This window comes from Astyanax mexicanus, chromosome 15 (assembly GCF_023375975.1).
Source record: "Astyanax mexicanus isolate ESR-SI-001 chromosome 15, AstMex3_surface, whole genome shotgun sequence".
Lineage (NCBI taxonomy): Eukaryota > Metazoa > Chordata > Actinopteri > Characiformes > Acestrorhamphidae > Astyanax > Astyanax mexicanus.
The window spans coordinates 39,381,281-39,396,406 of NC_064422.1; the positions used below are offsets into that span (position 1 = coordinate 39,381,281).

Below are 15,126 nucleotides of genomic sequence, written 5' to 3' on the forward strand. Positions count from 1 at the left end.
AAGTCAGTTCACCCTCAGCATTCTAAAATACAGCATTTTTTTTGCAGTGCTCCCAGCATTATAATGCTAGTGATTGGGGCATAACGTTGCTCATGAAAATAAATCACTATCTTTACACCATTAACGAGCTCAAAGTATCTCAACAACACATTAAAAGAATTTTGTGGCCCTGGCATTTAAAACGAGGAACTGCTATGCCTCAGTCGCTAGCATTGTAAATCTGTTGGGAGCATCAGCTAAAAGTGCTGTCTTTCAGAAGGGGGCAAATGAAGGTGGGCTATTTGACAAAAGTTTGTACTGATTACCAGGTTTCACTACAACCAAAGTCTTTTTCACACTGAATTTCTCCTTTAATGTATTGCAAGACACTGCGATGTACTGAACTGTAACCCCTATATTATAGTCCAACCATATTTCTTTCATGTTCTCAGTAGCACAACTCTAAACATGAAGAGATCATTATAACCACTGCTGCTTCTTTTCCCATTTTATATGATGCATATTTGCACATAAACAGGGAAGTTTTGACGAAAAAAGGTGCCTAGTTTGATAGGTAGGTTGCTAGATTAGCCAGCATGCCAGCACTGTGAAAGATGGGTTTAAAGTGTTTTTTAGCTAATTTCTTCTAATCATAAATAGTAAATGATGAAATGTAGGTATGTATTTTGTTGGACTCACTGTTCATGTCCTACCACAGCCCCAGAAATTATTATCTAAATAACAAATCACATGAAATTCTACTCTTTATAATTTATAACTGCACTCACCTGGAAGTTCTTGGGACTTTCCTGACACTCTAGCGCGTTTTGCTCTGTGGCCAAAGTTTTCTGTAGCGGAAGTGGAGGCTCCCTGAAACATGCAGGAAAATAATGTCATGAAAAATGATAAAAATCCACATAAAAAACGCAGCATTTCGTCTAGGGTCAGATCAAGGGTTATACAATATGGCCATAATTAGGGCTGGGGCGGTATTGATTTTTTATAACCGCGGTAAAAAACTAACGCATCACCGCGATATTGCGGGTAACCGCGAGACCCCAACCCCCCCCCCCCCAAACCCCCCCCCCCCCCCCCCCCCCCACCCAAAAAAAAAAAAAAAAACACCGCAAATTTATTGGTAACAAATCTTTATTCTTCAAACCATACAGCCTACAAACAACATCTACATAAACCATAAATACAGCATAACAAGTGAACATATGCTGCCTGTATAATTCGTCATTGTACAGCTAACCTGTCTTTTTCCGTGCAGACTTTTTGAAGGAGGAGCTTGTCCGCCTCCCCCTTCTCCATCCATAGATCTATTTTAGGGCTGGCCCGAATAGCGGTTTTGAGCTCAAGATATTCGGCAGTAATTGGTAGCGAATATTCTAATATTCGTTTAAAAAAAAAAAGACGAATTAATCCACAGCAAAATTTTCCGCTGACCCCCGGCCCCGAAAAAAATATATTTCTCACCCCTTTCCTCGGGCCGTTCGGGCTCAAGAAGTCTGTGATAGGCGTCTGTTTTTTTTTTATTCACACTCTTCTTATTTCTCATTAAATATCTACTAGATATAGATTATATCTGTACAGTATCATTTATTTCACTTCCCTCCTGAATATTTGGAGTGCATTATGTCTCCTTATGTTGTGTAGTTATGTAGTTTTCACCCCAGAATTTCTGCTGCTGCCCAGGCTTCGGCTGCATCGCAGGGCAGGAGCGCAGCTGCGTTACGGCTATTTCGTTTGAATTGTGCAGTGCAGAGTATTACAGATTTTGTATTTTTGCACTTGGGCTATTAGCTCAATATTAAATATTTCGTTTGTTTATAAATTATTTTATATTCTTAAACCATGTTAAATTATATTCGATTGGAGGAAATTAATTCAGACATCATTTCTTTTTTGTCCCGTTACCGTTCCGCAAAAAAAATCCTTCTTTTAATCCCGCATCAGCCCGCCACATACACAGTTTTGCCGCACCTGCCCCGCGGTCCTAAATAAATTTAATAAATTACATTTAGTGCTTAAAATTAAAAAAAATATTTATTAAAACCGCGCTGAATAGTGCGGTCACGTTTCTTACCACATTACAAAAAAAAAATCGGTGTGTGTGTGCGCGTGTTGGTCCATTCTCCGCTCCTTTTTTGTGCTTAGGGTTTTTTTTGTTGCGTGCATGAGAATCACTGCGTGATTATTACAATTTTCTTAACTATTTATTAATGTGCTCCCACATCCTCTGGATTGATTAAACTCCTGTTCCCGCCAATAACAATTCAGTTCTGTCTGTGCCGCAAGATATCCTGACGGGACCCGCGTCATATAATATGTTGATTAAAATGTCGTGACGTTAAGAAATCGGCTCGCAAGAGACAACCGACCAAAAAAAAGACATTAGTTCCATTTTAAAATAATAGAAACCTGTCCTTTATGTTTGACAATTTTTGTTTCACTTTACGTGTCCTTACTCATCTGAAGTTTATTTATCTGAACTGAGTTTCATATGGTTATATTTGTAGCGGTTCTGAACTCAGTTCCGCGTGCTGTGAAAGAGACAAGGCGCAGCGCATTTTACCTCAGACTTGGTCAGATAACAACATTTCAGTAAAGATGGTGGTTATAGTTTTATATCATTGCTTTGCTGTTTGAACTACACTTCAACCAACCTTACTATTTTTACCAAGACTGAGGCGCAATGCCGCGCGTTCTCCGCGGTGCTCACGCAGAACAGCCAGCAGCCAGACAATGAATTAATATATTTTACTTTCTCAAAATGTGACCACGGAACACCTTACATGGCTCTATGGTTTACCTTGAGGTGGGTGAATTAGTTTGATGTGTTGGCGAGAGGTGCAGACACCACTTTCCGGCAAATCTTGCAGATGATTCTCTTCTGTTCTGAGTCTTTTTCTTCCTTTTTTCTCAACTTACTGAGCCTGCCCTGTAGCTTCCATTTCCGAGCCAATATTAGTGCTGCTAATCTTCACTCTCTTCAGCAGCCTCAATGGAGACGAAGTGAGCAGGACCTCAATGAGTACCACGCACCGCTTTTGCTTAACCCATTCGCTGCCGCGCCAGTGCAGCGGCAGCACAGATAAATGACAAAAATTTTTATATTCGATATTATGAATTTTGAGATCGTTTGACACCAATATCTATCGCGATCAAAATATATTTGATATATTGCACAGCCCTATAGTGTAGGACTTACACTTGACATATTAATACTGAATTCACCACAGTTGTGCTTATATGGAGCATTTTACTACCGCTCAAAACGCAGTCAAAAAGATTTGACAGCCATAAAAAAATGCGGTAATGACGGTAATGAGCTCATCACCGCGGTGACGTCCCATAACCGCGGTATTGCGGTAATAAAATTATCGTCACAGCCCTAGCCATAATATATCTTAATATCCCAGAGTATTTTTGCAATGGCAAAATTCTAGGCAATATGAAAAAATCACAAATACATTTTTATTAATTTATAATACAGTTAATGTAGATAATGTTTTATATATTATAATTGTTTCAAACATTCAGCAGAAACAAACTAAAAAAAAAAACTGTACACCTCCATTTAGTCTATTTAGTAAACAACAGTAACTTACCAAGACATACAAAATTAAGGTTGTCATATTAATGTGTTAAATCCGATTAATTACTTACATTGCTTATTACCTAATCATTACTGGGTGACTTTCATTACAGGAAGCTTTTGTGTCTATTATGCCAGTTATTCATTAATTTGCTCCTTAGCTAAAATTCAATTACCTTGTACAAAATACTTAGATGAATGTGATTTATTTACATTAATACATTAGCATGAAGCAAAAAGATCTACTAAAGAAAATTTTGTGTAAGCATATAAACTGCAAAAACATAGTTATGTAAAAATCCCCTTGAAGCTTTAAAGGTGAATAATAGACTAATGCACAATACTGCTTTTATAACATATAATAAGCAAACACCAATAAAGCTATAGTTCCTGGTATTTGCTTATTTAGGAGTATTTTACCCTCTTCAGTAACACAGATGCCGTGAAGTATCGTAGAGAATTTTCTTGTGAAACATCCTAATCATGAAATGGATTTTTTAAATTACAATATTTGTGTCTAAAAAGAGCATGATTCTGTTTTTAGTATGTGAAATCTGTCGATTACCTCCATACTGCTTTTTGTGGGACACGCAGTTCTCTTAGGCAACAAGGACTTTCTACGGAGTTGGTATGGACTGTTTTGAGCTCCTGGACCAGATTCTTCTGCAACCATATCTGCAGGGACGTCCTCATCTGCAGAGAAGGGAGAGGGAGGGAAAAAAAAGACCTCAATCAGCTTGGCATTTATCAACTTACAGTACCGGCTATGCAGCAAATAGTACCTAGATAAGGTGGGAGAGAGAAAGAGGGAGGAAGGGAAGGAAAGAGAGACAGCGTGCCAGACACACACAGATAGAGAGAGAGAGAGAGAGAGAGAGAGAGAGAGCTTAGCGAAATTAAGACAGAATCTCCTTTACAGTTCTGTCCTCCTGCAGAAATGGTGCAGCCTCCCTCTCAGCTCCAGAGAAGCCCACAAAAAGTGACAACTGGATTAGTAGGAACAGAGCAGGACTGGCATGTAAAAATAGATACACGCTCAGAGGTAAAGCATCTGAGGCCTAAACTGAAATCCAGTGGCCTTTTCTAAACACAAGAGGGAAAAGAATGGTGAAAGTCATGTCCCACATACTCTATTGTCTACAATTTAAATAAAAGTAATGTGAGTTACCCTTAACCTCTATACACTATAGATTTATATCACAGTAGTTCTGTTTAGAAAAAAAAAAACACTCGAGAAAATACTACGGTACTATGGTAAAAACTAGGGGTGTGCAGTTTGGCCCTATATATCTCAATATTTTTGGGTTTGTCTGCAATAACAGTTGTCAGTTTACGATAAGATTTTTTGTGGACAATATGGCATCTCAGAAATAATTGCCATAAACAACTCACATAATCAGACATAACCCTTTTAAAGAAAACTCATTTTTTAAATTAATAATAGTTTGGGGAAATATACACTGTTCACTATTATATATGTGACAAACAAAGAAACACAGTAGACCAGATCACGATTATCAAACATTAGAGGTAATGTCTACGTCAATACATTGATAATAATGTAATTATAGTGACAGGCCAAGATAACACTGATCTTGGTTATATGAACTTTCATTATTAATATTAAGACATTATTACTGTAATACTTTACAGAATGTATTAGAGTGTGAATAAACTGCAAAGGCATCACACAAATACATATAAAGCTTCACAGCATATAATAGAATATGGCTATTATCACAATATGATTTTTTTTTAACTCACTGTCAATATCACTGTATCAGGATATATTATGCATAACACAATATGGCACAAACCTATTCAACACTACAAAGATCTTCTGGATATCATCTGGAGATGAAGATTAAACAGTTCCCAATTTAAAAACACCATCAGTGACTGCATTATCTACCTGGCAGTCTTGAATATGGATGCATAATATTCACGAAAAAAAAAAAACTTTATGTGGGGAAAATGCTGTTTATTAGCTCGATATCAATGTTGAACATGATAAATTAACATTATAAATTAATTAAATTTCCTTAAAGCTGTTTAGTTGCAAATAATTTTTCACAGGTTAAGAAGGGGACATATATAGATATATAGACATTTAGTCCTCAATTTTGGTCTTTCTCAAGCTTAGGGTAAATGTATACTTGATTTCAGCTACACGTTCGAGTTTGTTTGATAGCTGTCAGTCACTTAACAACTCCTAAATGACAAAGCTTTGAAAAAAGGCTACTCGTGCCTGTATGATGTACCATAGGGGTGGGAATCACAAGGCATCACATGATACGATATTATAATACATTGCACATGATGCTACAACTAATGATAATTCTGGTAGTCAACTTGACGATTATTTTTCCAATTAGCTGAACAGACAACGATTATTTCTGCCATGCCCTCCGACTCTGTGGCTCTTGTTTTTAGCTCTCTGTTGCTTCAAAATGACATAAGCAGCTAAATGTGGATTTAAATGCTTTTTAAAATGTCCACAACATTGTCCTTTAAATGTGGAAGGTGCTGCTATTTAGTGAGGAACTGTGTAATCTGTTGTATTTGGGCACTTTTGGAGACACAGGCAGAGTTAAGTGTTACCCTCCTCCTATTGCGTTTCTGTACCCAGTACTTTGTGTAGTGCTACAAATTGACAATAAGTTAACAACAAACATTTAGATTCAACAATCTTTTTTTATAATAATAGAGCCTGTTGACTATATATCGACTAACCATTACATTCCAAATCACGATATTTTGGTATAATACTCAATATAAATATATAAGACAATATATTTTTATTTATGGGGTAACTTTTGTAGGTCAAATTAGTCTTAGTCTTATAAGTTTAGAACACCTACAGCTCTGAAATAAAATAAAAGACCACTAAAAATATATAGTATTTTATTTTACCAAAATTGAAAACCTCTGGAATATAATCAAGAAGAAGATGGATGATCACAAGCCCTCAAACCAAGCTGAACTGCTTGGATTTTTACACCATAAAGTTATCTTATAGCAGTGTGTAAAACAATGTTTATTTTACACAAACATATACCTATAAATAGTAAAATCAGGGACACTAATTTAGACACTGAAGTGGTCTCTTAATTTTCTCCAGAGCTGTATGTTTTAACAAACTATGCAATATTTGATGCCACATATTACATAGAAAATACACAAAAATAAAAGAATAAATCACATAAATCACAAATAAAAAGCACATCTATCAATATTTTGTCCCACCTCTAGCCTTGAAACTAGCAATACTTAATTTAGCAAGAAATCTGTATTGTGCACTAACTGCAGAAGCCCTACCTGTATAAAACACATCCACCTGTCATTAACCGAGATGCCTAGTCTGTCCTCCCTACAGCACAACTGGTACCTGGAGACAACATCCAAGAGTAAACAATGAATAAGAATAGACAAATAATAATAAACTGTATATTTATGGCTCTGTCTGCATCAACTCAATTTGGTCCCTGTGCCATCTCTAAAAAATGACTCAATACAAATTACAGCTGTCCTGGAATCCTTTACAGCAGAGAGGATCACTGAAGGATGGTGGAAAAAAAGAAAGACATCAAAATGTCTCATTTTGACTCATTTTTGTATAATACTGATCTGGCCAGCAGGTTTTTCTGCATATATACATTAGCTGCAACAATGCAATGACATAGATTTGTATAGATTAAACATTTACTGCAATTAAACATTTAATCATAAAGTTAACTATGTATGGCATCTTGTGCCCCAAAAACAAGGCCTCTGTGTGTCCCCACAGACTTAATTTCATATTAATATCAGCAAAAAAAACATGTTTCTGAATGTTATATTCTCTATAACACAACCTGCATTAGTGGACAATATGACGATATTGTATTATATCTGGAAAAATGATGTATAGCAGAAATTGCATAAAAGTTACTGTGCTAGTATGTGAAATTAAGAGTTTGTTTCTCAACATTTTAATAGATATTGTGAATGTGAAAGTCTTTATTATTATTTTGATACAATATTCCTATCATATCCCCAAGCTTTACCTGACTGTCATATTTTCTATGACACCCTTTGCCATTGGAAAGACCACAATAAGTCAATTAGTTGGCTATATTTGGTACACTAGCCTACAAAACTTGCAATTGTGGTGTAAAGACAATGTCTTGTTATTGTAATGTGTATTACAGGCAAAATTGATCCTGTAAACTTACTAATAACAGTGCAAGCATGCAGAACTGACAGATACAGCAATACTGATAAGGACACTTCAACATAATCATATCAGCCAATAATACAAAAATACACCCCTGCACAATAACACGCCCATATATATTTGCAAACATGGTAATATCAGATAAAGTGCTCTATTTTAACACTTACCAAATGCAGATTACTCTGAGTATACTTAATTTACATGGAGAGGTAAAAGGGTGTTTGAACCTAAAATGACACCAGTAGTATAAGCTGTAATTACTCAATTGCAAGATCTCTAGTAATACTAATGTACTTAGTGTCTTATTGTCACTTTAGATATTTTTATTGGAAAATATTCTTTCCAAGAAATTATTGCAATAAACAATATTTTTCAATTTAAGCCCAATTTATGTCAATAATATGATCTAATAGCATAAGAGTGCAATTAGTCTCTTTTAAAGAGCACTACATTTTTGCCAATAAAGAATATTGTATTAGGGAATATTTAAAATGTTAAAAAAGGCATACCCACTCATTCATATTAATGGGCTCTTAATGTACGTCAATTTATAGTAAGAAAATAACAATTATTGTAACAGGCCTAACTAGTTTAGTCTTTCATTTAAGATATAAACTATGAAACTTTTACTAGTTATAAAAGCAGATATAAAGATATATAAAGTAATTCTGATTAGATATATGCTACCATTGATTTACATGACATTTCACTCGCTTGAAACTGTACCTACATTTATTTTTACATATAAACGTGCAGATATCACTTACAACTACAGATATTTACAATTATTTTTATAATAATACTAAAAAATATATATAATTCCAGATTTCTACACTGTAGTTATGTAGTTATGCTTTTGGTAATGAAATAACATGAACATGACTACATTGTTCAGTGTCTATGGACTACCCATTACTAAAGCTGCCAATGCCAGACAAATAGGTAATCAATTGGGTCAATCAATCGCATCACATTCACTCAATTACCAGTCAAAATATCTGATATCAATTAGCAGAAAGAGCTAACCAACAATGCCCCAATACATGCTACAATACCTATTACACATACGGGGGGGAAATAAGCAAGAATGCGTTATTTGAGGCTGTAAATGTGCAGGAAAAAAAGGTTAAGTTAAAAGATTCTAATTGATTATCTAATAATCGATGAAGCCATCACCTAGCGCTGGCCTCTGCCTGATGCCATCCTGTCTGGAGTAATAATGTTATATAAGGGATCTGCTTTTCTGCTCAGTAATACCTTCACTTAATCCAGTTGACACACCAACAGGGACGGTACTGTATGTATTCAAGCAGGTGTTTCTGAAATGAAGTATTATTTTTTTCTTTTATGTTTAGAATGACCTGTATCTACCCGCTTCATATGCAACTTTAAATTGAAACAAAATAAAATGGTACATACTTGTTGAAAGAAGAATTGGACAATTTTATATAGCTTACAATCCTGTAGTAATACATAGTAGAAAGCCAAAAAGTGTGTCTTATATGCTTATTCATTAAATTTTTGCTGTATCGGGTATAAGGTTTCAACTTCAGCACTAATACAAATTGAAACATTTTGTGATATAGTATTTGTGATTTAACAATGCACTTTTGTTTTAATAAAATGTACTTATCATCTGTGCACAATCGTATACAATTAAATGTTTTTGGGTTTTTTGTTGCACCAACACGCATGCTATTTAAATTCCTTGTCCTCTCTTGTAATAAGAAAGCTGTTAAAACCTGATACCAGGCCTGGGTAGCAATTTTGCGCCAATTTTGCTCAAGTTCCTTGTGCAAAGGTTGCAAAGGTAAGGTTGCAAAAATACATTTGCATTGTTTTGTGTTATACAAAACCATTTTCTTCTTAAGTATGTAGTCTTTCTCCCAACACCCGACAGCAAAAGTGACTTCCGTCATCCCGCTCAAAGCTCCAAAGAAGCCACATATTGGTATTCATTGGTTTTGTTAAAGCTTACATCTGCTCAGGGTTAGGTGTACATATTTAGTAGCTACTAGCTCCTACATATGTACTAGTTTTTGTGCTGCAACCTTTTTAATTTAGTAATGCGAAAAGCCAAGCTGTGCATAACATGGGCTAGTTGAAACAAAAGTGTTAACTAAATTCATATTTACACATTACTAAATCATAACCGGTTGCATCACACAAACCAGTATATATGTAGGAGCTAGTAACTATTAAATATTTACACCTACCCAGAATTCCCACCCCAAAAGGAAACCATATCATGGCTTGTTTGGAGCTTCGAGCAGGATGAAAAAAAAAAAAAAAAAGTGTTTGTGTAAAATGTATATATACATATGTAGTAAAACGCTAATAACATATCAAACCTATATATTATACGATAAGACATACTGTTAAGGCAGTGATAATTATTAAAATAATGAATTAATTTCATTAATAAAATAAACTGGTTAAAGCCAGCCTTTTGCAGCCAACATGATGATTGATTGCTATGTAATACATTTGTTTTCTTTATGTAAAAGCAACAGTGGGTAACGCTGTATGCGTTATGCTTAACAGACAACTTCAAAAAGACTCTGAAGACTTTTATTAGACTAAGGTCTGACACCCTCTCACATCTAAAGACAAGTCCCAGACTTTTTAGTCACTGTTTAGTCACAGGCTAAGATTTTGCAAAAACTGGGGATCACTATTTGCGAGACTTTCTTTCTGTGATTAATATTGCATTATTATTCTTTTTGCTTACTCCACAGCTCCACCAGTTTCAGAGCCATCGCCAGAGTCCACAGAGTTCCACAAATGTTTCTGCACTTGCCTTGCGGCTTTTTGTAGCTCTCCTATTGGTTGTTGACACGGTTGATTTTACATTAATGCCAAGATAAAGAAAAAAAGACTGTCTTAAACCTTCAATCCTAACCACCCTACACTGAACGAAATGGCTTGAGAATCATTTGGTGTATGATCTGCAATAGTTATTACTTAAGACGCATTATACAGATTTGTGGTGCAACCAGATTTTGTAACAGTTTAAAACTAGGTAACTAGTGTTAACTTAGGACTTAGTATAGACTTCACCAACACATGTAATCAAGAGGAAGGTGGAGGATGATCACAACTATCAAACCAAGCTGAACTGCTTGAATTTTTGCACCAGGAGTGGCATAAAACTGTTCAAAAGCAGTGTGCAAGACTGATAGAGGAGAACATGCCAAAAAACTTTATTAATATGAACTTGTTTTCTTTGCATTATTTGAGGTGTGAAAGCCCTGCATCTTTTTTGTTATTTCAGCCATTTCTCATTTTATGCAAATCAATGCTCTAAATGACAATATTTTTATTTGAAATTTGGGAGAAATAATGCATGTAGTTTATGGAATAAAACAGTAATGTTAATTTTACTCCAACATATACCAATAAATAGCAAAACCAGAGAAACTGATTCTGAAACTTAAGTGCTCTCTTAATCGTTTCCAGAGCTGTATATGACCTATATGTTCAAAATGTATACAAGTTTTATTAATGAAGTAGTATACTGACTAACTAACTAACTAGTGTACTACTAACGTGCACAAATAGAATAAGAATAGCTACAATAAAAACAATAAACGTTGGTCTGTGTCTGCAGGGAACCCAACAGAGGCTTTGTCGAGTAGGCCTTGTCGTGCAGCTATGCTAAACTAGCTAACGTTTGCTAATTTAACGTTAAACCTACCTGTCACTTACTGCTGATACTCACCAGCTAGCTTACACGTTACTACTTAACGGCAAACACCACAAATGAGCTGTACAATTAACTATTTGACATAACTAAAGGTGAAGTAAATACGGGAGGATTTGTTCACATTCAAATCGACCTGAACCCAAGTGCGTAGCTAGCTAGCTATTTGTTAGCCACCTAGCTAATGCTAGCTAGCTTCTAGCAAATCCGGGGCCTGTGTAAACACAGGCAGTTTGAGGTAGCTAATGCCAGCTAGTTAGCTAGCTTAGCTAAACGAATAATAAAAATTAAAACGGCTAATAAACGTTTATAAATATATGTATATATTATCTTACATACCCTAGTTACTGTTTTTTTGCGTTTGCTTAGTTACCTAGCTAACAAAACAGCAATTTTGCTAACAAGCTAACCGCTAGCAAGCTAACGCTAACGAGCAAGCTAGCTTGTGTTAGCTAGCCAAGCTGATTTCACTACTAAGCTAGCTCATACTCATGTAATAGAAATATACATAGATAGATAAATAGATGGAGAAAGAGAGAGAAAGAGAGAGAAAGAGAGAATCAGAGGGATAGTGTAGTGATCCTAAAGGAAAAATAAGGCATCCACTACTTTAAAACAACACAATTAGCTAGACAAACACAACCAAAAAACACACATACACAGGGAGAATAGATAGATGTAGATATAGCTACAAATTGTATAAAAACTTTAGTAGAAGAGTGTAAACAAGTGTACAAGTGTGAATGGTGAAATAAGCCAATAAACAAAATCTATTCAGCAAAAGTGCAAGGTGTAAATAATATAAGACATATGATAAAATGTCTTATACATGTACCTATTTGAATATATACAAACACATATATATGAATATACCCACAGCTAGGTGAATATCCAAATCCATATCCATACCCACGTGTGGATGTCTAGAAGTACAACAGACATTGGACATGGACATTTATTTAAACAAATTCATTAGCTAATGTTTCTACTAACTGCTTCTGCTTTCTGTCAGGGAGCAAGAGTTTCTATTTGAAACATGTACTTCTTAGTCAAATGTAAATTTGTTTCATGCCTCTGGAGGGAATATGCTGTTTATTATTATTTTGGTCTTTCTTTTTTATGTTGCCAAACATAAAATTGTGGGCAATTATGGGATGATGCTATACACAAAGTTGGTTGTGTGTGTGTTTTTTTTTTAAATAAAAGTTATTCATTTAAAAAACTAAGGAATTGGTGAAAGGTAAGCCACAGACTTACAGATTGTAGATCTTGTTTCATGAAAACAAAAAAGCTGCATTTACTTTAAATATTTGGTTTAAATCTTAATCTGCCAGTGATGTCACTTATTATTTTACTTTTTTGTAGTATTTATTCATTCAGTTATTTATTGTTTACTGTTTCTGTTTTTTTTTTTTTTTAACTTTACTTTAGACTGTATTTAATGCTTTAGAAGAGACTTGATAATTTAGTTATTTCAGGTGATATCTATTAAGAAACATTAATAATCATTAATAATAACAATGCCAAAGACTCTATTGTTTAACATTTTTACTACTTATATATTTATTTAGTTACTTATTTGTTCTCTATATTGCTGTTTTTTCGTTTACTTTGCAAAATGTATCTAATGCTTTAGAACTGACTTAATTTATTAGTTATTTTTTTTGTTGGACATCTGTGTTATGCCTTCCTTGAGAACAAGACAGAAAATGTGTTTTCCTATTGGGAACCTTTAAAAAGAAAGAAATGTAGGTTATTTACTTTCAATACTGTTTTTCCATCGTATTGCTGTTTTTTTTTTTTGTTTTTACTTTACAGCCTGTATCTAATGTTCTATCTAGATTGGACTTGTCAGTTTATTAATTTGTTTATTTTGTGAGATATCTGTGCTATGCCTTCTTTAAGAGCAAAATACACAGTGTGTTCTTAATATGTAATAAAATTAATAGAAATAAATAATAAAAAAAGCTCTCTATCCAACAGAGATGTCTATGTTCTAACTACACCCCCCAAAATGGCAGCCCACTGGCTAGCTAAGCAGCTCAGCTGCGCAACGCATGTTTAATGCCCAAATACTCGCCCTGGTTCTCCTTGATTAACTCCAAATACAGCTCTTTCTCAATAAAACTGACTGCTGGGTTTTAACCTGCTCTTTTACGGTCTGAAAACTGGCCACAGCCCGCCAGCGCTGCTCTTACAGTTAGCCGACAGGCTACTTCATATTTGTGGCCAATGAAGCCAAACAAAGCGCGGCCTGGCCTTCTTGCCCACTGTCTTACAGCCTCGGTGTTTCCTGATGGAGCTAGACCCAGCTCGCTGCTTCAGTCCCGGCGACCCCTGTAGCTAACTGCCGGTCTCCCATACGGTAGGCCAAACGAAACGGGTAGCGAATTAGTAAATGACACCGAAAATAAATCCCATATCGCCGCATGTTCCCCGTCCGTCCCCCGCGCTCTCCCCGGGCCACAGCTCACCTCTTTCGCCGTTGTTCCTCTCCGGCTGCACCGGGCGCGGCCTCACTCTCCTCGGTCTCCTGCTGGTCGCTCTGACGGAGTTCATTTGGCGAGTAGAATTTCTTGTTTCTCCTCCAAAAAATTACAGCGCTTCCCTAGCTCGGTCTCCGCTCTGCGCTAACATAAGGTCCCTCCGACCCCAGCAGAGCTCCTCGCAGCCTTAAACACTTCAAATAACACCAACTCCGAGCGAGCTGGCCTTTTTTCGGGGTGTTCGCGGACAGCTCCCCCCTGTGCTCTCCGCTGCAAGCTCCGTCTCTCTCAGGCAGGAGGAGCCATTAGCGCACACGGGGACACTTTTTTCACATTACAGATCGGAGCATGTACACACAGCGCGCGCACACACGCGCTCAGCCTAACCCCCTATCACTTCAGTCTATTAACTTACCGTGTGATCATACATTTCAGAATAGAAAAAAATATATATATTTTATTTTAAAATAAAAATGCGTAATAATAATGATAAAAAAAATATCTCATTTCCCCATTTAGTATAATTCTAATATAATTTTCCAAGTCCTAGATTTTTTATTACTGCCCCATCACATAAAGAATTTCTTTACAAAAGTAGGTTGAATCAATGCATCTTGATTTGCAACAAGATTTTTCAGATTTTTTGCATGAAATGAAATTCTGATTACAAAAGTGAAATAATAATAAAAAGGTATAAATAATAAAAATATTTGTAATAAAAATAGAAAATCAAACGATTTTCCCTTAAATTCTGATTATATGGGGTAGAACCAAAACATTAGAAATTAAAAAATAAAATGTAAAAAAATAATGTAAATTTGCAATTTTGAAAAACGAAACAAAAACGGATGAAATACATTTGAAAATAGAATGTATAAATAATTAAATACATTAAAATACAAATAGAAAAAGTAATATTCAACATCAATTTTTTTTTTTCAAATTTGTAGTTTTTCATTTCTGTCTCCCACACTAAGAACTTCAGGAAGAAGTCTTTATTTGTAATAAACGTTGTTGAATTATACAATAACATCATGTTTTGTTAAAATATGCAAAAATCTAAAATTCTGATAATAAAAATGTAAAAATATGTAATACAAATATAAAAAGTAAAATTCAACATCAGTTTTCTCCATTTAGT

General features: G+C 35.2%; 1 protein-coding gene across 4 annotated transcripts in view; it reads right to left on the bottom strand.

Annotated features, from left to right (window-relative positions):
• Nucleotides 1–14,306, bottom strand: part of fbxo11b (F-box protein 11b) — a 30,634-nt gene extending 16,328 nt beyond the window's left edge. The window contains exons 1-4 of one of the 4 annotated variants that reach the window (XM_049464554.1): nt 13,974–14,016; nt 6,899–6,968; nt 4,146–4,273; nt 768–849 (exon numbers count right to left, since the gene is read on the bottom strand). In XM_049464554.1, the coding sequence (XP_049320511.1) occupies nt 768–849; nt 4,146–4,253 (190 nt within the window). In that variant the 5' untranslated portion in view covers nt 4,254–4,273; nt 6,899–6,968; nt 13,974–14,016. Of the gene's footprint in view, nt 1–767; nt 850–4,145; nt 4,274–6,898; nt 6,969–11,493; nt 11,510–13,973 lie in introns of those variants that run through there. The other 3 variants (XM_022670345.2, XR_454832.4, XM_007250106.4) reach the window with 3 other exon arrangements.
• Between the last annotated feature and the right edge of the window lie 820 nt (nt 14,307–15,126).